Source organism: Meles meles, chromosome 13 (assembly GCF_922984935.1).
Source record: "Meles meles chromosome 13, mMelMel3.1 paternal haplotype, whole genome shotgun sequence".
In the NCBI taxonomy this organism is placed as follows: Eukaryota; Metazoa; Chordata; class Mammalia; order Carnivora; family Mustelidae; genus Meles; species Meles meles.
Window position 1 is genome coordinate 11,932,985 of NC_060078.1, and position 21,727 is coordinate 11,954,711.

The 21,727-nt window shown below is 45.3% G+C and overlaps 1 protein-coding gene across 1 annotated transcript; it reads right to left on the reverse strand.

Annotated features, from left to right (window-relative positions):
* Positions 1–149: 149 nt before the first annotated feature.
* On the reverse strand, positions 150–18,050 carry LIPM (lipase family member M). Its single transcript, XM_046027824.1, has 9 exons — positions 17,904–18,050; positions 15,186–15,303; positions 11,887–12,085; positions 10,951–11,060; positions 8,541–8,677; positions 7,815–7,961; positions 6,530–6,601; positions 5,236–5,307; positions 150–1,737 (listed from the first exon to the last, which is right to left on the reverse strand). The coding sequence occupies exons 1-9, from the start codon at positions 18,048–18,050 to the stop codon at positions 1,468–1,470; spliced, it is 1,272 nt and encodes a 423-aa protein (XP_045883780.1). The 3' UTR covers positions 150–1,467.
* Between the last annotated feature and the right edge of the window lie 3,677 nt (positions 18,051–21,727).

Below are 21,727 nucleotides of genomic sequence, written 5' to 3' on the forward strand. Positions count from 1 at the left end.
ATGGTTGAATTTTGCAAGGTAAGACGGTCATTAATATCTTCTGCCATGGACTAAACCACACTATTTGTGGTAACAAACAGTCTACCGAAAAGATTTACCATCCTTGAATAGAGTAAGGGTTTAACGAAAATCTGATCCACGGGTATTTATCAAACTACGTACAGAGCCTTAAGGTACATGCTTTGAGAGGGATGTAGTAGGGTGTAGATCCAGATTCTGAAGCCCTTAAGTGTCTCTTAAATTATTTAAGACACATTTGCATTGAATGAGGTCACCAGGTGGCTCTGGGGAATCGAATAAACATGAACTTGACGCACCAGTATACCTCCAATTTGGTTTGCAAAATTACGCTCTCACTCATGTAATCTGTTAACTGTCATCTTTGAAACTGCGTGAACGTTGACCATTTTTCTAAAGACGTAAATCCAGATTGGTAGGTGAGTTTGGGCTCTTGTCGAGATCCAAAGACAGAATATGTGACTGTTTATGTCATTATGCTTAAGACCTTCTAAAGCTTTCTTCCTGGTTTTTAATTTTTGAAGGCAGGAAACGGGGCCAGGCATTGGTAGCCTCAGGCAGTAAACGCTCATATGAGCTTGGACTTGGCACTAGGTACTGACCCATAGATATCCTTCATGCAAGGTGTAATGTACTTAGTGGAAAGTCACTGAATATCTTACCAGATTATTTCCTCTGAGACTCAACTCTAAAACTTGGCCCTTTCTAATGATGCTTAAAATATATTTCGTCCATACTGTTCTTTTTCCCTCCCACTCTCTCTCTCTCTTTCTTTCTTACGACAGCTCAGCTTCGTGGGAAGGTATGTGCTATGGTGAGTGCTGTGAATTGTGTAAGACTGATGAATCAGACCTGTACCCACGAAACAAATAACACATTATAGGTTAATAATAATAATAATAATAATAATAATAATAATAATTAAGCAGCTCAGCTTCCTGAGGTAGTGTGATGTCTATTTGGCCTTAAGGTGAAAGTGTCTACCTTATTTTGTCATAGTTACAATAGTTCAGAGATTCAAGACTTCTGTCTCTGTCCCAATCCATCCTTTTTCTTGACTGTTCCAAAAATATGGCTTCTAGAAAAAAATTAACATTGTAAAGGGGCCTACCTGAATGACATATAGCTAATGTCCTGGCTAATTAGTCCTAGCTAATTTCAAGTTGTCAGGTAAGACCAACTCTTCAGGATGACATAATGTAAAATAACACATGAAACCTATGTTCACCCAATGCATATTTTAATTTGTTGGAAAAAATTTAAATGTCCGTTTTATGTCAAATACAGGAAATCTGAAGAGATGTGTACCCTAGCTTCGCCCTCCCTTTTCCACTACTCCCCGCTCCTCCCCCCTCCCCATATGGGAGGTTTCCAGTTCTCGAAATCCTGAAAATCCTCCATTCAGGGACCGCCCCCCTCCCATCCAAGACTCGTCAGTATCAAGATGCTTCACAGTCTGACCCTGCATGTTCCCTGGGAGAAGCTGGCGTCCTCCTGCTTCATCAGATGTATGATCTCATTGTACATACGGTGAGGGGCGTCCAAGCCCCAGATGAAATCCACATGTGCCCATTCAGGAATGTGCTTATGGTAGATGAGATTGGTTACCTCGGAGAGCAGCGTCTTCATGTCCTCTGGATTTGAAAGCCAGTCCTGACCCCCGGACCACATTGCAGTGGGGACCGTCATGTCTCTGACTTTGTACCTTATGGGAGTTGTCTAGAAAAAAGGAATGAGTTTTTAGCTATTGGTAACATTTGGACCACGACTTATATTTCAAGCCAACCTGCCGTGTGTTGTGCAGAAAGGTTCATGGGCGCTGCAGCCAAATGGGACTGCATTCAGAGTGTCTGTTCAGCCCCTACTTGGAGGTACAGTTGGTTAGCCTCAGTTTCTTCATCTCTAAAATGGGGATAACACTTGTAACCACTTACAAGGTTAACTGACAAACCATGTAAGTGGCCTTCCATCTTAAGCATGAATTTTCAATTCTTTTCCTCCCTATTAGTAAATATTTAACACATCCATTGCCTTTAGAAGATAATGTTCCTGTCCTTTTAAAGGCTGATTTCACAAATTTCAGAGGGGTCAGAAGGAGAGATATTCTCGAGAGAAAGGCAAGAGATTGGAGCCCCGAGAAGGTCGCTAGGTCTTCATTGAGACTTTCTGGGAGAGCAAAGAGGCCTTGAGGAAGGCCAAGCTCAAAACCTGGGGAAGTCAATAGCACTAGAACTAGGGTGGTTTGAGCCTGGGGGTTGGGGGGGAAAGTAATGATTAGACTTTTGCTCCAGTCCCTGTCACCTGAAGAAAGGTATCTAGGATTCTGAACCGATGATCTCTCTTACTCAAACGGTGCTTCTTGATCAGACCGGCTGGCTGAGCTCTGAGGTTAATCAAGCATCCAGAACTTTCCACAGTAAAGTTGAGCCCCAATTCTTCTCAGAAAGTCCACCAAGGAACCAAGGCTTCAACCCAGGAGTCCTGGTTGACTCTGTGGCTTTCTAAGAATTTTGAGTTCTAACCTGAGATTGTGATTTGCAATAAGGAGTGTATATTTGGACTTTATCCCCATTTCTGGCACAGAACTCTTTACTCTTGGATTTCACCCAGTGATGAGAGTCAGTAAATGTCTTTTCTTAAGTTAATGAGGTGACTTTTGGACTTGATGTAAGGATGGGGGCCATTGGAGCCAAGTGGAGCCAGTGGGGCCAAGCCTGTGATTGGAGGGTTGGAACTTTCAGGGCTGCCTCCGACCTCTAGGGAGAGGAGGGCGCTGGACATTGAGTTCAATCGCCAATGGCCAATAATTGAATCAATCATGCCTATGTGATAAAGCCTCTAGAAAAACCCTCAAGAAGGTTGGCGAACACATGGAGATTTGGGGAAAGCCATGGGCTGGGAGAGAGCTGGAAACTCCTTGCCCTTCCTCCATGCCTTGTCCTCTGTACCTATTCCTTCTGGCTGCTCCTCAGTTATGGTCTTTTGTAATAAAGGGGTGATCTAGGAAGTAAAATGTCTCTCTGAGTTCTGTGAGCCAACCTGGCAAATTAATAGAACCCAAGGAGAGGGCTGTTAGAATCTTTGAGCCGATGGGTCAGAAGCACAAGAAGAACCTGGGCTTGAGACCGGCGTGTGAACTGGAGGGCAGTCTTAGCACACCGAGTCCTTACTCTGACGCTCTCTCCAGGTAGTGTCAGGATTGAGCTAGACAGCAGGACACCCAGCTGGGGTCCGGAGACTTGCCTGTCTGGGGTGGGGGGGAATCTCCCCAAGCCCACACACACACAGAGTTGATCAGAGTCACCTTTCTTTTTTTTTTTTTTTAAAGATTTTATTTATTTATTTGACGGAGAGAGAGATCACAAGCAGGCAGAGAGGCAGGCAGAGAGAGGAGGAAGCAGGCTCCCTGTGGAGCAGAGAGCCTGATGCGGGGCTCGATCCCAGGACCCTGAGATCATGACCTGAGCCGAAGGCAGCGGCTTAATCCACTGAGCCACCCAGGCGCCCCATCAGAGTCACCTTTCATGCTCTAACTTAGATATGAAAGTTTGGAGCATTCTACGGCACAAGTCATACATATTTTTAATTTTACGGGCACCTGAATTCAGGTCGAACTCTAAGGTGCTGTGATTCTAGAATGCCTTTTTTTGTATGCGTGTTTTCTTTTGCTTTCCTGGGGCCTACATTGTGTGAGCTGCTCTCTCTAGAGTTTACAACATTAATGTTGGTAATTGAAAACCATCTTGGAGGCAGAATGCTTTCTCCAAAGACATGTTTTAGGAAACGCTGAAGAAGGACCTAATAAAAAGTAGCAGATGGGGGTGCCTGGGTGGCTCAGTGGGTCATGATCTCAGGGTCCTGGGATCGAGCCCCACATTGGGCTCTCTGCTCAGCGGGGAGCCTACTTCCTCTCTCTCTCTCTGCCTACTGCTCTGCCTATGTGTGATCTATGTCTGTCAAATAAATAAATAAAATCTTAAAGAAAAAAAAAAGTAGCAGATGCCTGTGACTGAGAGTTTGCTAGTCAGGGCACTCCCCAGTATGTCCCATCTCCTAGGCTTTTGTATCTAGACTGATGGATGGGAGTGGATGTTACGTATGATCCAGGATTCTCAGAGGTTGGCCTCTGTCTGCTGGGCTCCCTCTGGCTTTGTGTTCCTGTGGTCAGAATTTCTTTGTGTTCACACACAAGCTAACCAATGATCTTCAGTGGGGATTTTCTGCTCAGAGGAGTATAACTTCCCCTTCCGACTCTCCATGCCTGTTCATTTTATTCTAGAGCATTGGCTATGCATTTTCTTAGATAATGTAATAACTTTTCATACTTCTCGCTTGCAAGTGACAGATGTGTTAAAAGTGTGACCAGCAGAACTCTTAAGGATTATCTAGTCCTGGGGGGACCTGGGTGGCTCAGTCAGTTAAGCATCTGCCTTCAGCTCAGGTCAGGATCCCAGGGTCCTGTGATGGAGCCCTGCATTGGGCTCCCTGCTCAGCGGTGAACCTGCTTCTCCCTCTGCTGCTCCTTCTGCTTGTACTCTCTCTGTGTCAAATAAATAAATAAATAAATAAATAAAAACTTTTTAAAAGGATTATCTAGGCCAATAATAATAATAATAATCTTTTAAGTAGGCTGCATACGCCCAGCATGGAGCCCCATGCCGGGCTTGAACTCATGATCCTGAGATCAAGACCTGAGCTGAGATCAAGAGTTGGATGCTTAACCGACTGAGCCACCTAGGCACCCCAGTCCAATCATTTTTGAAGATAAAGACATCAGAGTCTGCAGAACGAAAGCAGCCTATCCATGACTCCACAGGTGGGAGATGGAGGCAGGACTCACAAGCAACCCTTACTTGCTCTTTTATGGGCCATGAAGGAAACTCACCCCTGCCATCTTCATTCCTGGTTTTGTTTTTTATTTTTATCTCTTGATCCTAAAAGAGTCCTTCTAGCGACCACCACAGTCTACACTCTTCCCTTCACTATACCTGCACCACCTTACTCCTTAGAAGCCCAGAGGCCCTGTTCACAGCGGCAGACTTATCAGGAAAGTTCTCCTACCCTCTTATGAAAGCAGGAAGCCTCTCGTAGAAGCTGTGAACTTCTCTTTTCAAATGGAGTCAAGCCCGAGCTCGTATTTTATTCCTGCCTCTACAGAAAACTGTCATTATAATTTCCCTTCCTTTTATTTCAAAAGGATGTGTTCGATTTTCATACCTGATTGCCTTTCTCCAGATTTTTGGTCTCGCTCCCCCAGTCAAATGCCCGGAGTTCCCCAGAATTCATTGCCTAAAAGGAGACAAACGGACATGGCCTTCAAACGCGTCCCTGGATACGGGTGGGGGGAGGGGCGAGCAGGTGCCAAGCCAGGGGAGGGCAAAAGCTGAGGCTGCTCTTCCCTTCGGTGTTAAGAGAATCTTCGAGAAAGCAACTGAGCAAGAGAGTAGGCCCTTTGGGGGAGAAAGATGCACTGGAGACGCTCTTGCCACCTTGTCCTTCAAGTCCTGAAAGTGCATCCCTGTCGTGGTACCCATCAGGTGGCTGAACCGCGCACCTCCGCAGACTACGACGGGAGAGCGCCCCCTAGAGCCCTGCGGTGCGGTGATCCCAGGAGAGCGTGACCAGAATTTCACCCAGGCAGACTTCTTCGTTCCTTTTGATTATAAGATCTCCCTCCCCCATACACACGCACACACACTCACACACGCACAGAGCCACGACCTTAGAGGAACAATTTAACTAGGCTCTAAATCCTCAGAGCAAACAGGACTGATATTTGTGATTTTTAAATTTCACCCTCAGTATTCTTGGATTCGGAGCCCTCCGGGTTTTGTTCAATGAGGTTATGGTTGGAGTAGATGAGGACCCAAGGTTAACTATGCTCTGGCTCTCTGTCTTTATCTCCATCCTTATTTCCACAGCAAATCGGTCACTCTTCAGTGTCGTCTATAAGGAGCGAGATTAGGCACAGTGCTTCCTTATAGTGATGCAGGAATTAGCTTCTGCACTGCCCCTGCATGAGTCCTGGGTGATCCGGGAGGGGCCCACAGCCCCCAGAGACAGATGGTGTGACTGGTGGTCGGGACCCTCCCTCTGGTGATTGTGGGAGAAGTCTGCAGCACGAAGGTCTCCTGTGAATTAGGTCCTGCCTTCTTTGCATTTTTACTACTATGTGATCATTGTGCCAGCGGAGCCCAGAAAGAGATCGGAAACGTGATCTCCGGCCTCGTCTGTGAGGTGACTAGAGGCAGAGGAAGGTCTCACTTGGACCATCTGAAGTCACACTCTCAACGTGCCCTGAGGATTCCTTGGGCCAACCCTCCCCTCCCCGCCACCATCTCCTGAAAAGAGATTTAGGGTTCTGGATCACGTGGCAACAGCATTGACAAGATCACATTCCATCCTGGAACAAATGTGAAATAACACCTTGGCTGTCAAAAGACAAGCTTTGAGTGCTCTAGACAAAGCATGCAGAGACCCTCGGCAAGGACGACGGAGTTAGCCCTCCTACCTGGATCCAGTGCAGGATATTTTGCACAGACGTTCCCGACAGAGTATGAGCGATGTACACGTTTGCTCGGCTCTGTAACAGAACACAAGTGGTGTGTGGGGCATGGAAAACCCACAAGACGTGCGCCTTGGCCAGACCAGTCTGCAGGGTGTCAGACTAAGAATTGGGAATATCATCAAGTTATCAGCAAGTATTCACAGAACAGTAATATACACATGTGCATAAATAAAAAATACCACTCAGTGTGTCCCCAGGCACCTGTATTTGTCATCTCAGAAGAGCTTCTCTTTAGACAACTGATTTCTTTAAAAATAAAAACCTTGCCAGAATAATTAAGGACAAGGGAACTACATTGGATTCAAATCCTACCTCTGCCATTCCCTGGGAGTAGCTGAATACATGAGATCTCGGGACACTTGTCTACAAGAGGAGGCTACTGATGATACCTGTCTCATACGACTGTTACAGGGAAGCACCAGCCTGGCACATAACAAATGCTTATCAAACGGTAGCGATTGATCATATTATTAATAAAAAAGAACAAAAATCTTCTGGAGTGAAAGATGTGTTCCTCCAGCTTCTAGAGAGGCTGCTGGCAGATAGCAGCCCACTGCTAGGCTTCCTTGGGGGGCCACCCCATGTGCAGAGAGTTGCCCTGCCCGGGGTCTCCCCTGGTGACATCTGTAGCAAATGACAGCTTGAGGAGAGAATATAGAGACCGACCCTCTCACTCTAACCTGGGACAGCTTAGAAGGGTCACCCCACCTTCACATCCAGCTGCATCACCGCTTGATGCTTTCAATCTACCGAATCCTGTTTCCTTCCCTTCCCTGGTGCCATCCCAAGGGTATAACCCCAAATCGCTGTGCACACTATTTTTTTGCCCCCAAGTGTGCTTTCTGAGGAAGCCCCACGGTGACCCCACCAACGATAACTATGCCGAAGCTCAAATGAAGCTCTGGGATGTCCCATGAATCGACAAACTGGAAGGACCCAAGGAGAAAGATGAGGTCCACGATGCCTGGCAGCTCTCTCTTCTGAATACGGTCACCTCATGTAGTAAAGGGGCTTTCGGACCTCTTCCATCCATCATCTATAACGTCTATATCTAGCAAAGCCCTCATGCCAGCCTTGACTCAGCTTGCGTTGAAGTATTTTCTGCACGTTAGTATAATTTGAAGAAGACATAGTACGTCTCCCCTGGCATTAGCTCGCTCTCAGGAGGTAAGACTCACTCCTCGTTTTGATTTCTGGAAAACTAAGAACTGATGAGGCTCCCACTTACCATGTTCATGTTGTTCGTATTAAATCCTCCCATAAGTAACATGACGTTGCTACAAATCTGATCCATAATCATCTGACCACACAGGTAAATAGCAAACTGTCTGAAGAATCTGGTCTGGTACAGAAATTCCTTCTTGCCAAACAGTCCCTGTTAAAATATGACATGGAATCATAGTCATTATGTTACAGTGAAAAAGAAGTGTATCTAGTTTAAAAGCATACAGACCTGCCAAAACTGATAATGGAGTTATGTCCCCAATAAGTCCATTCTAACTTGCAAATATCGGTAAGTCAAAACCTGGGAGCTGTGGCTGCTGCCAACCTCACGAGAGAGGTTTGTCTCCAACATCACACCAGGAAAAGATCAACATTCAGGGGCACCTGGGTGGATCAGTGGGTTAAAGCCTCTGCCTTCGACTCGGGTCGTGATCTCAGGGTCCTGGGATCGAGCCCTGCGTCGGGCTCTCTGCTCAGCAGGGAGGCTGCTTCTCTCTCTCTCTCTGCCTGCCTCTGCCTACTCTCTGTCAAATAAATAAAAAAACATTTAAAAAAATCTTAAAAAAATTCTAAGTATGATTTCTGCTAAAAGTGTACCACTTTTGCACCATCATTAAGTCAGAAGGCTGTGAAGTCGAGCTATTGTGAGTCGGGACTGTCTGTATGTCTTAGCGAACTGGGTTGGAGGACTCTTCTATGCAGACAAGGAATTATCTGGGGAGTCACGTACCTTGATCATCATATCTGGAAGCAACAAAAATTTGGCACTAGGGCCTTTTGCGTGTTTAACAGTGGCTACGGGCGCTAATGCAAAATACATTTTGATTTTCTGAGCCAGCTCTGGCATGGTGGAAAAAGCAATAAAGCCTAGAAGAGAAGAGACAGGTCAGTGTGGATACTGTGTATCCTAGAATCCATAAGATGCTGATTGTACTCTTATCAAGTTATTTCAGTAACTATGAGTGATTTTATCTCAACTGTCCTAGGAAAGTATGAGCTCCTTGATGGGGAAAACACCAGCAGCCACACGTCTCAGTGTTCCCTATGACACCTGGCATCTACCTTCCAGCTAGTAGGTTCTCCCTGCATTACTGAATTAAACTATTGAGTCTAATGGTACAGACTTTGAGAAAACATATATTCAGAGAAGTAACTATGTGCTGGACACTTCTCAGGGCACTTTTGTGGTTCTTACCTCATTGAATTCTTAGACTCTCGTGAGGTACTTTTAACAGATCTCTACTTCAGAGTGAATGAAATTGAGAATGAGAGAAATTGCCTTATTTATCAGTAACAAGCAGGTTCTATAGTATCATGGGTGTTGGGATAGCAGGATTTCCACTGGCCTCCTTGATGCCTACCTTTTCTGGAACCCTTACTGCACCATGATCTAATAGACAAGCTATCTACTGAACTGGGTCCCAGCTCCTATTTTTGTCATAGACCAGGTCTGGGACCCTGGATAACTCAGTCTGTACCTCAGTTTCTATGCCTGTGAAAGTCTCTGAGTTACCAGCACGTGGGGACCATCTCTGTGGAGCCTTGGCGAGAAAAAAAAGGCTATCATGTAAAGCCACAGCTTGGTCACTGTATTTGAAATACTCTACATCCGTGAACTCCCTGTCTAGGCTGTATTTGCAGCTTGAGGGGGAGGGGAGCTGGGCAGGGGAGGACCAGTATCACGTGACTTCCTTCAGTTCCCCGAGGTGAGTGAGTATTCCTGAAGAAAGTGTCCTCCCCCACTGTTCCCTCCACGTGATCAGGCTTGGCAGCCACATGCAAAGGCAGGCCCGAGAGTGACTCGTTCCTCTTGCCCTCCCAGCTGTACCATCAGTAGGCCTGAGTTGGAACTCCATTAAACTCTATTCCAGATGGATTGTGACCCTATTAGAACTCCCCTCGAATGTCAAGTTTGAGAACTCTAGCTGACTTCTCCCAGCGATACTTTTTCTTTATGCAAACCTAGTATAAGTCCTCCATCGAAGCAGCTCCATGGTTGATGACTAGAAGAATCCTATTATGCTTTTTTGTCCCCTTTCACGTCTCAAAAGAGCATTTGGTTCATCATCAGCACCCTTGTCTTAATGTCAAGCTGGACAATTTGAGTGTAGAGCAAAGAGAATCTCAGATGCCTCCAGCCATTAGAGCAGAAGCAGGTATTAACACCCCAAATTGCTTTCTGTGAGGGTTGTGGTGAGACGTGTCATCCCCAGAGACAGTTCATGTTATTGGAAAATCCAGAGAGGAAAATGTGAAAGGCAGACCCTTTTTGCTTGCCAGAAGAGAGCACCAAATAAAAATAAGTCCACTGAACTCCTGCCCTGAGTTCCAGGGAGGGTGTGCTCCCCTGTCTCCTCAGAATCCCATACCTTGGCCTTCCCCTTTGGGTTTGGCTCAGGGTGAAGGCAAAGAGTGCTCTCCGCCCTCCCAGGAGAGCCTTCTCCTCGTGGCACTTGCTGCATCCCTCCTTGTCCCGGTCTAAGCCAAACACACTTTTCCTGCGGGCTTTGATCTGAGAGAGAGCCAGAGGACACAGCCTCCACTCCCCTCTCCCCGGCGATGACCTGTACCCAGCAGGGGCCGTGAGTTAAGGTTTCTCACAAATTCACCACAAGCAGAAGGACAACAGCATGAAATTCCAGACATTGGCCATAGAAGGGAAGGAAAAAGGCTTGAATGAAATCCTCCAGCTGCCCTGTCTGTTGTGTAATGATCATTCTTCCTGTTTAATGGGATCGAGTGCACTGTCTGGGCCAGAAACTGCACTTAGATTTATGTCTTAGACAAAAACCCCTGCCTCACAGAGAGGATCCATATTGTCCCTGAATAGTTCGAACACCTCTAATTCCCCTACGAGGAAGTTACTCTCTTCATTTTGTGGATGAGGAAACTGGGACCACAGGCGATGGACAAATCACTTGAGGACATTCTCCGAAGACGTGGTAGAGCCAGCTGTGATCTAATCCCACCTCTGCCTGCCTCCTTCTGCTTCTTCAGTCCCTGGCTTCCACAGCCCCCGAAGAGTCGCCGAAGAAGACAGGGCCAGAGCTGAGAGAAGGTCGGGTGCCAGACCCCAGGCACTGCCGAGGGCCATACACCCATGTCCCTGACTATACAAACCTGCTCTCCATCGAACCTACCCATGGTGGTGCCCTGTGAGTAGCCGACATAATAGATCTTTTCCTGGCCAGTTTTCTGCAAAATAAAGTTTATGACTGCAGGAAGGTCAAACCTAGCCATCTCATCATAACTATAAGGGGGAAAAGACAAAGTTACATGAAAAATTATAATCAGAAACAATGAAAGAAGCCCCTGGGGTTTACAAACAAGCCCCCCGTGTCATCAACCCCAGTAGCTTGTGACCATGCCCCTCAGGATGGACTTGTTTCACCTCTGTGACACATGGGGGCCTCTGGGCTCACAGACCATTTGGACTTTTTGCATCCTGCTGTTTTCTCCAGGTAGTATCACAGAGCGATAATCATCCTCAATATATACTGAGCACGTGACCTGCCTCCTAGTAGAAATGTCCTGCTGTGTAGTTATTGGAACAGCACCCGGCCTTACAGATTCATTTGTATGGAAAGGATTAAAAATGCCGCAGGGCCCTTCTCTGATATAGGTTGAGATAAAGAGCAGGTTAAATGCCGATAAGTAATTTACACAAAAACATTAAAAACTGTGAGATATGTATCAGCCAAATTGATAATCCCTAGGGCTTAATAGTTTCCCTGATATCTCTAATGTTGCCTGATCTCATCTCTTTCTGGGGGTACATGTCCTTGTCATTATTCGGGGGGTGGGGGAGTTTCTTCCAGGATATGCATTTACAAGGACATGGACCTACGTACCTTCTCTCAACTACCTGACACCAACTGCCATTAATAGCCAGGCCTACTAGCCAGGCCCATTCTTCTACTGGGGAAACCCATCCTTCCCACTACTTCCCCCTAATTAAAGCAGTTGGGGGCTCTCTACCAAGAGGATGCATCCAAAGTAAATTATCCAAATGCTAGAAACCCTATTCTTTACCCCGTTCTCCCCAAGACATCCGTGTCCACCTCCACTCGGTATACCTGAAAGCCCAGTACTCATCTTGGTCTACGGAGAGGGTCTTGTGTTTCCGAGACCAGGTGCTCCCCCTGCTGTTCCCCATCCACACGTCAAAACCGGCATCTGCCAGAATGAAGCCCAGGCTATTGTTGGGCAGGTTGGAGATCCAGTTGCTGGCGTCCCCAAGCAGGCCATGCTGCAGGAACACCACCGGCCTCGGTCCTACGTGCAAGAGAATTTCAGCCATTAGACATGTTCTCCACCTTCCTTGTTACCCTCTTGTGTGCAAGTGCCTTCAAGTTCCACAGACCCGTGTTCAAATTTTGATTTAGCTGTTTGCTAGATTGATTATATTAGTTGGTCACTTAACCTGTCTGTGTCTCGATTTCCTTATCAGAAAAACAGGATTTTTGTTAAGACTAGGTAAAGTAGTGCACAGGGAGCAGAAACGACGATGCCTGGTGTAGAGAAACGATCGGTTGAGTTCGGCTTCCGTTGTTGCCTTCCTGTAGTTCTTACTCTCACTTGGTGTGTCTGGGCTGAGGATATTGGAAGTGGCCAGGACATAGCATAGTCTAATGATTAAGGTAATTATGTAATTATAAATATAATTATATATTACATAATTACATATGTATATGTAATCATATTATAATTATATATATATGTATTTGCCATAGGTATTATATGTATAATGATTTAATGATTACAGGCCCTTCATGTCAAAAAAATTCACAAGCCATCTGAAGGAGCTCCCACTGCTCAAATATGGGAAAATTTGAGATTCAAAATAAATAACGATACCAATAAATCATATCCCAGTGAATAAATTAAGAATGTGTGAGTCTAGGGGCACCTGGGTGGCTCAGTCGGTTAAGTGTTGACTCTTAATATTGACTCAGGTCATGAGCTCGGGTCAGGGTCTCGGGGACCCAAGATCGCTCGTGCCCCTGACTCTTTAAAAATATCAAGGTCAAAAGAGACAAAACTTGAGAAATTTGTTTCAGTTCATAAAGGAAACAAAAAGTCATGAAGACTAAATGTGGCATATGACCTTGGACAAGACAACTGACCAGAAGGAAGATCAAATACAAAGGACTTTGGTATGACTGAAAACGTATGAATATGGGCTATGCAGTAGCTACTAATATCCATAAGAGTTAATTTCCTAATTTCTTGATAGATGTATTGTGATGATAAAAGAGAACATCCATCCTACTTTTTAGTGAAAGGGATCAGGATATGACCCAGCCTACGGGGCGATTTTTTCCTTGAGGCCAAATGGGAGGTGCAGGGACAATGCTGGCCACTAGAGGGGAGTATTCTGCACCAACTGGACCCAAAGGGCAGATGGATAGGTGTGTTGAACTCCCGGACTCTGGGGGTTATGAGTGAACAGTGTAAGTAAACAGGATGTGAGAACAGAGTCTCCATCCATGAAAAGGGGTGCAGGTGACCCGTGAGTTCTGGCACCGCCACAGTCACTCGATTGCTTGGAAAAGCTGTGCCTCGCTTACCTCCTACGATTTGTGGGGCTCAGCAAAAAGTTCTCTTTGCATCTCCAGGCTCTCTGTTTATTGGTATAAAATTCATTCGCTCATTCATTCCACACAGATTTATTGGCATCTAGAATGTGCGTGGCATTCTTTTTTTTTTTTTTTTAAGACTTTATTTATTTATTTGAAAGAGCGAGTAAGAGAGAGCATGAGAGGGTAGCAGAGGGTGAAGCAGACTCCCTGCAGAGCTGGGAGCCTGATGCGGGACTTGATCCTGGGACTCCAGGATCATGACCTGAGTTGAAGGCACTGGCTTAACTGACTGAGCCACCCAGGTGCCCTGTGCGTGGCATTCTTTTAGGCACCGGCTGTACAGCTTTCAATAAAATTGATAAAGTCCCAGCTCCCAGGGAGTTTACATTCTGGTTGCGGGAGACTGATAATAAACCAGCAAATTATCTATTATACTAAGGGGTAAGCGCTGTAGGGAATGTAAGCAGCATAAGGAGCCAAACCCTAGTAGGTGGCAAGGGGCTGCTTCAAACGTACCAAGGTTGGAGCAGGCTGGGCTTATAGAAAGCACAGCTGTGCAGGAGGTATATTAGGAAAAAAAAAAAAAAGCTGGTTTTCAAAGAGCTGCACACATATAAATTAGAATAAAACAGAACCTTGAAGCTCGTTTACACCAAAGAGGATAGCCTTCGCCGGCCGTGTCGGGTCTTAATGAAGGACGTGGGCTAGAGTGGCAGACAGGTCTTGATTTGAACACAGGTTTTGCAATATTCTAGCAAGTGCTAGCATAGGCCTTCTCGGCAAGTTATTTAACCTCTGTGAGCACCAGTTTCTTCAGATTATTGTGAAAGTTAAGCGAGACTAATGCAATTAAAGCACATGGCATCCTAGCTGTGTTTGCAAAGAACACGGTATGAAACTATTATCTGTACTCATGGTAAATACTATAGTTGCTGCTATAAATGTTGAGCTAAAGGATTCAAAGGACTTGAGCACACTTTCGTTGGTAGAGAATGTGAATATTTTTAAAAAGCCCGCAGTAGCTGAAAATCTCATACAGAAAAAAATGGGATTCCATGAAGAAATGTATCAAAAAATTAAAGAAGTGTATCTATTGTCTGATTTCTTTAAAAAAAAAAAAAAAAACCTCAGCAAAAAGCTGGCAACAGGGGCACCTGGGTGGCTCAGTGGGTTAAAGCCTCTGCCTTGGGCTCGGGTCATGATCCCAGGGTACTGCGATCGAGCCCCATATTGGGCTCTCTGCTCAGCAGGGAGACTGCTTCCTTCCTCTCTCTCCCTCTGCCTGCCTCTCCGCCTACTTGTGATCTCTCTCTGTCAAATAAATAAATAAAATCTTAAAAAAAAAAAAAAGCTGGCAACATCCCAAATACTTGAAGTGCTTTTTGGATGGGGAATACAGAGTATGCAGTGGTGGGTGCCAGGTGCCATACTGGAGTTTGCATTCTCCATGAGCAGGGGTTGGTATGGTCTCTTCAAGAGACCATCAGTGGATATTCTAGAATATCTGTATAAGAGGGGTTTGGGGAATGGGTCAAGAAATGGATCTTTCTTGAAGGTCTTTTTTTTTTCTTTTTAAAGCAAACCCTATGTTTCTTTGAGACCATTGGAGATATTTGGGATCATTGGGGTGGTGGTGATGGGGAGGATGGGAGGAGTGAAGCTATCTTTTGGCCCAAACAATGGGTTCCAGTCCATAACAAGAATCCAGACTCCCCTCGACACACTCACACCACAAGGAAATCACTGCTATAGAGAGGGCTGCCATGTTGGGATGGCATGGGGTTGAACCATACCTGTCTTTTTAAGTTGCTCTAGGCCTTGAGGAATTCTGTTAACAGAAAGGATGTACCCATCTTCTGTCACAACTTCGTACTCCTCACAAGGATAACCTTGATGCCGGATGATTTCACTCTAAGGAAAAAACAGTGTCTTTTGAGTTCGGTTCTGTATGGCTATACTCTCAATGATCCAAAAGTAACACAGAGATTCCTTGACTCTGGAAGATAGAGAAAGGAGTCCCTTCTTTTCCCCATTTACTAATGTTGTCTTAGAAGAACTAACCAGCCCTCTCTAATACTCATTTTCTTTGCCTTTAATGTAGAGAATGGACTAGAACAATGGTTCTCAAAGTGTGGGCCCTGAACCAAAAGGATTGAATTGGAAACTCTGAGGAGGGGGCCCAGCAATTTGTGCTTTAACAAACGTCTTTGGACATTCTGATTCACTCTAATGTTTAAGAACCACTAGACCAGAACCCCGATTTCAAAGCCTGGGTGCATGCCGGAATTTTCTGGGGGCACTTAGAGGTACAGTTTCCTCAGCTCACTTCAGATATGGGACCAGATAATTGCAATGAAGTCAACGAGGCATTCTTCCCAGGACAGCTTCGGAGAACCTTCAGGCCACAAGTTCTCTGCGGCCCTTTTCAGCTCTAAGAAGCACAATATTTTTAGGTCAGGGAGCCCTCAGAGAATTTGAGGAGACCGATAAAAATGGATACACACATGGACACGGGGACTTTTTTTTTTTGACACATTTTGTATCTCCTTTTAGGGGGTTTAGGTTGCCTATCTGTAGACCCCTGTTTAAGGACCCCTACTCTACACAGATATTACACATAGAAACTCTTTGTAAAACAGGAAGCTTCAGAAATCTCCTCAGTAGCCTCCCTGTTCCTGCTCACTGTCATCACCCAGAGGAGAGAATCACTTCTCTCAGCTTTAACAGGTCCGTGAGGAGAAAGTCAGGTGTGAAACGCCCAGTGTAGTGCCTGGTGAAAAGGGGCATAGAAGTTAAGAGAAAGGCCCTTGAGGTCCCCTGCTTGAGTTGTATTCCCGGTTCTAACACTAATACACAAACCAGCTGTGTGATCTTGGAAAAATTACTTAACCTGTCTGTGTTCTTTAGTTTGTTCATCTGCAATTCAGCTATACCCATGGCCTTTACTCCCTGGGGTTCTGGCAAGGAATGTGAAGAGATAATGCACCTAGAATGCTCACTAGGTTACCTGGCACGTAGTCGGTATTCAATGAGCAATAGTGACTACTAGAATTAAAAATCACCCCCACCTTCCCAAGTAACTCCCATTCAGTTGCAGACTTCTGCTTAAGAGATCTTTTTCCAGAAAAACTTTCCTGAATTCCCTGGATTAGGTCCCCGTCTTCTATGTTTTCATCTTTGATTTCACTGCTATCGTAATTAGTAATGGAGGGTCTATTTTCCCTGCTGGACTGGAAGTTCCGAACTCGGGTCTTTTGGCGTTCATAGATGTCTTTGGAACATCACTGACTAGCACACCAACAAGGGACTGCTAGGTGCTCAATTAACACTAGCTAGAAAGACTCAAGCAAGAGGCCAGTTGTAACCCCAAATACAGTCTAGATTATATCCATATAAATCAATCTACAGAATCAAACCCATTTTGGCTCTGAACGGCTCGTTATTCTATTGTCGAATGTACACCAGTAATTATATGGATTTCCTATTTTACTTTGCCTCTCCAGGCATAAACAGTCAATGGCAGAGTCTGACTCAGTGGGTTTTGGTGTTAGGGTTCCTGAAGCCCCAACAGCGCCCAGTGCTCGGCACACCCAGTGGGTGAGGCTTGGGGAGACCGGTTCTGCCTCCAGTTGAAGACACTGCCTCCATGCAGTAACTCAGAGGAATGTGTACAGGATCCTCCCAGGGCCGGCAAGCCGGTGGGAGCCTCTTCTCACCCGGGAGGACTGATTGCACGTTGGTTACAATTATGAGCTTTTTGTCCAGACAGGCCCGGATCTAAACTGTGGTTCTTCTACCTGCCAGGGGTGAGGCCTAACTGAAGTTGCTTACAGCCCCTTGTTCTCAGGTCCTTGGCTTTGAAAAATGGGGATGATCCCACCCACTGATCCGGCCGTACTTCGACAGCTTTTGATCACCGTGTCTGCCATGGGGTGAGTCTAACTAGACGGCGGGCATTCCCAAACTCAACCCACAACTTGAAAGTAAGCCCAACCCTCCGGGTTACCTAAAAGGACGTTGCATCATTCATGAGTCTTACGTGCATGATGCCCTCTCTAGATTTTACAAAGGCCTCCTTCTTGCCAGTTGACTGAGGTCCCAGTCCGAAGGAGGGTATGAAGAATGGATGCTTAGGAGCAAATAGGGAAGGGGTAAAAATCACAGCTGGAGTGGAATTGCCCAGGGCCTGGGAGTGGCTTAAGATACCACAATGATTTCTCCGCTCCTACATTGAACTGAAGAATCCAAGAAAAATTTACATTGTGCTTGGGGCAAAGGGATTAAGTCATTCACCCGAGTCTACCAAATTTCTTCAAGGAGGATGAAGGCTGTTGACCCGTACCCAGGTTAGCGTTCCTCCCAGTTTGACAAGCTTATTTATGTCTACGCTCTGCCAGCAAAAATCACCACCACATAGAAATATAATATATAATGCAGAAAATACACAGATGCAAAAGTGAGCATGTGAGTCACTTTCTTTCCCCCCCAAACACAGAAAAATCCCAACTTACAATATTCATGAATGCTTCTGGATCCACGGCTTTCGTTGGCATATATCCTGAATTCACATTTCTTTGGAACAAATACGCCACCAGAATCAGAAGCCACATCTCGGTTCTGTGGGAGACAATCCACACTCTTGACAAGATCTTTGGCATGATCCAACATCTGCATTTATTGTTTTTTTTCTTTTCCTGGCAATATCACAACTTCATTCTAACGTCAGTACGATCTACAACTTTTAAGAACTCTTTCCTACATGTTCCATCCAGGATTCTTCCCCCAAATTCGGAAGCAAATCCAACAGGCTTGGTGGACAGGGAAGAAAGAGCTGGAAGCAGAATGGAAACGTGGCCCAGGATGTCTCAATGCCACCAGCCCCTCCCACTCCTCCCAGAACACACAGTCACCAACCCTCAACTTCTAGCTGGGTAGAACATTCTTTCATACCACCTGGAGTGATGTGCATATGATACAGCCCATAAAACCCTTGTTCTTCCATAAGGAAATAGGAACCACAGGGAAGACCATTTTTTCTTTTTCCCTAGTTTTTGTCTTTCTTTGGAGGGTGGAAAGATACGGAGTCTGCAGAAAACTTTGTAAGCTTCTATAATCACATTCAAAGGCTTCAATGATCAGTCCTTTTTTTTTTAAAAAAGATTTTATTTATTAATTTGACAGAGAGAGACGGAACATAAGCAGGGGGGGTGGGAGAGGGAAAAAGAGGCTTCCTGCCGGGCAGGGAGCCCAATGCGGGGCTCGATCCCAGGACCCTGGAACCGTGACCTGAGCTGAAGGCAGCCGCTTCACTGACTGAGCCGCCCAGACTCCGCCCCCACCACTGGTCCTTGAACTGCAGATCAGCGTACTGATAAGTAGTTTAATTTAACATGTCAAGAAACGATGGGACATCTTCTCTTCTTAGCAATGGCTGAGATCATCGACAGGAAGAAAATGAGTCTTCCTCATTTAGGCCATTTCTCTGTGACTCGACTAAGCAGACACACGCAAAAGGGTTTTATTCTGGGTTATAATCAGAGCTAATGCCGAAAGATTACTGAGACAAATACCTGGTAATTAATCATCTGCAATAACTCAGCTGAGTTGCAGCCTAGTTATTTTCACGAGCGGAATGTCCCAATCGGATCAACCGTGGGGTGATGCGAGCGCTTCCTTACCCTGCTGCTGTTGAAGCAGGCCAGGATAGACTTACTGTCATTGTGAGTAAAGAGTGTGTTAGAATTTAAGAAAACAAAACAAAACAAAACAAAACCAACCATTATTTGAAGGGACATACTTCTTCGTTTAGGGAGATGGACGAGCCATGAGAGACTCTGGACTCCGGGAACCAGACAGAGGGTTACGGTGGGGGGGGAGGGGTTAGGAGGGTGGGGGGGGGATGGGGAACCAAGTGATGGTATTAAGGAGGGCACACGTGGTGATGAGCCCTGCGTGTTATAGGCAGCTGATGAATCGTTGATCACTTCATCAAAAGCTAATGAGGTACTATATGCTGACTAACTGAACATAATAAAGAAAATAAAAAAAAAAAAAAAAATGAACTGAGCCAACAGCAGCCACACTAACAGAGACACCTGGAATGTGGTTGGTGAAGGAGCCCAGGCTAGAACAGGACGTACGAGTCCATGAGAAAGGACGGCCCACGGTCCCAGCCTCGCCCGTGCTGGGCTGGTGGCAGAGGGGTAATGACGCAAGCCTGAGGCTCTTATCTGGACCCATCTCAGCCTTCCCACTGTGCGCATCTGATGCTTGCTAAGGAGGGGCCCTCTGACCTAGTTCAGAAGAGCAGGGACGTCTGTTAAACACGGCAGAGAGCCCCACGTCCTCAGTCCCCGCTGAGCTCGCTCTGACCTCCTGCAAAGTGAGAATTTCGAAGGGAACTTTGGCTCCCATCACTGATATCTTGGTGTTTTAAATGTCAGAAAGCTAGAAAAAAAAAAAAAAAAAAACAAAACCAGAAAATCACATTTGGCTCTTTTTTTTTTTTTTTAGAAAAGTGTGAAGACTCCACCAACGTTACCTCGATAGATTGTGGCAACACAAATACCAGAAATTCAGGAGTTTTAATTCATTGGTTAGTGTTATTTACTACATGGAAAAAAATGTGACATTTCAGTATCCTCGTCCCCATTCGAGGACAGAGCCTTACCAGCGTCAGAAGAAATGGCATCAATCTCTGGAAACTGTCTCTTTAAAACTTCTCTCCTGGATTTGAGATTCAAGATTATTTGCAATGATTTCATTATAAATTTGGGAAACATAATCTACTCACATTTGCTCCACTATATTCAGGTAAGATCAATGCCCACATTGGAGTAGTAAACTTATGAAAATTATACGGATTTGTTAATAAAAGAATTGATGCCAATTAAACAGCTTGGTTCAGAAAGAATGCCGTTTTTGGTGGTTTAGTTTTCCACGTTGCTGAGCCATGCCCTTCTTGGGTGCGAGCATAATGCAGAGAAAATACAGTTCAATTTGGCTATAAAGTTCTGGGGTGACTTTATGAGCTCCCGACTATCCTTTTGGAAGCAGGAAAGTGACATTCTAAGTCCAGTTCAAGGAGATAAATTTTGAACAAACATGAAACAAGTTCATTTCTCCCCCACTCCAGAATTTTAACCACCTTAGCAACTTTCAAGCCATTGGAAGCATCAGAAGCATTATAAACAGAGATGGGGGTCCAGATGTGCCAACAAACTTGACCTTCACCTGGGAAGTGTTTCTCTCCAAAGATTTATCTGTAAAGGCTTCTATCCGAGAACTCTGTCATCTTTTAAAATGGTTTTTTATCCTGTCCATACCTAAAGACAGGGGATCTGAAAGACCCTGGTATCTCAAAACTAGGAAAATGGGTCTCCCCAATGTACATGATGTAGAAATCAATTCAGTATCAAAATGATGTAAAAGCAACTGGTCTAATAGGACAGGAGTTAAAGAAAAGCTTTCTGAGAACAAAGTGAATGAAGAATCAGCACGTAGCCTTACCCCAAGTTGTACTGCGTGTTAAAACTATAAGAAACAAACAAAACAGAGGCGCCTGGGTGGTTCCATAAGTTAAGCCTCTGCCTTGGGCTCAGGTCATGATCTCAGGGTCCTGGGATAGAGTCCCATATCGGGCTCCCTGCTCAGTGAGGAGTCTGCTTCTCCCTCTGCCTGCCGCTCCCCCTGCTTGGGCTCTCTCTCTCTCTCTCTGTCAAAATTAAAACAACAACAACAACAACAACAAAACCTCTCTCTCTCCCTATCTCTGTCTCTCAAATAAGTAAATGAAATCTTAAAAAAAAAAAAACCATAAAAATAAAACAAACAAAATAGGACAAAATCCCCCAAACAGAAAACAAATAGTAACACAAGAGTAAGAAAAAAAAGGCAAATTGAAAAAGCCCCTTAACGCCTGGGTGGCTCAGTGGTTTAAGCTGCTGCCTTCAGCTCAGGTCATGATCTCGGGGTCCTGGGATCGAGTCCCGCGTCGGGCTCTCTGCTTGGCGGGGAGCTTGCTTCCTCCTCTCTCTCTCTCTCTCTCTGCCTGCCTCTCTGTCTACTTGTGATCTCTATCTGTCAAATAAATAAATAAAATCTTCAAAAAAAAAAAAAAAAGCTTTCTTCCCAGCAATGCTCAAAAAAAAAAAAAAAAAAAAAGAAAAAGCCCCTTAAGCTGGGAGAGAAGTTCTTTCTTCTGCTTGAATTGTGTGTGAAAGGGGTCTTGACTTAGCGCTGTGCTTGCCTGACACTGAATTGAGTTTTATTAAAACAGTTCCTTCAGGTTGGCTAAGCTGAAGCCCAGAGGCCAGTCGGGCCTGGGCACCAGAAT

Coding starts and splice junctions, on each gene's coding strand:
- LIPM (XM_046027824.1), bottom strand. CDS start 18,050: ATGCCAAAGATCTTGTCAAGAGTGTGGATTGTCTCCCACAGAACCGAG. Junction 11,061..11,886: donor GATGAGTACTGGGCTTTCAG/GTATACCGAGTG, acceptor TCCCCCTTATAG/TTATGATGAGATGGCTAGGT. Junction 7,962..8,540: donor TTCCAGATATGATGATCAAG/GTACGTGACTCC, acceptor ATATTTTAACAG/GGACTGTTTGGCAAGAAGGA.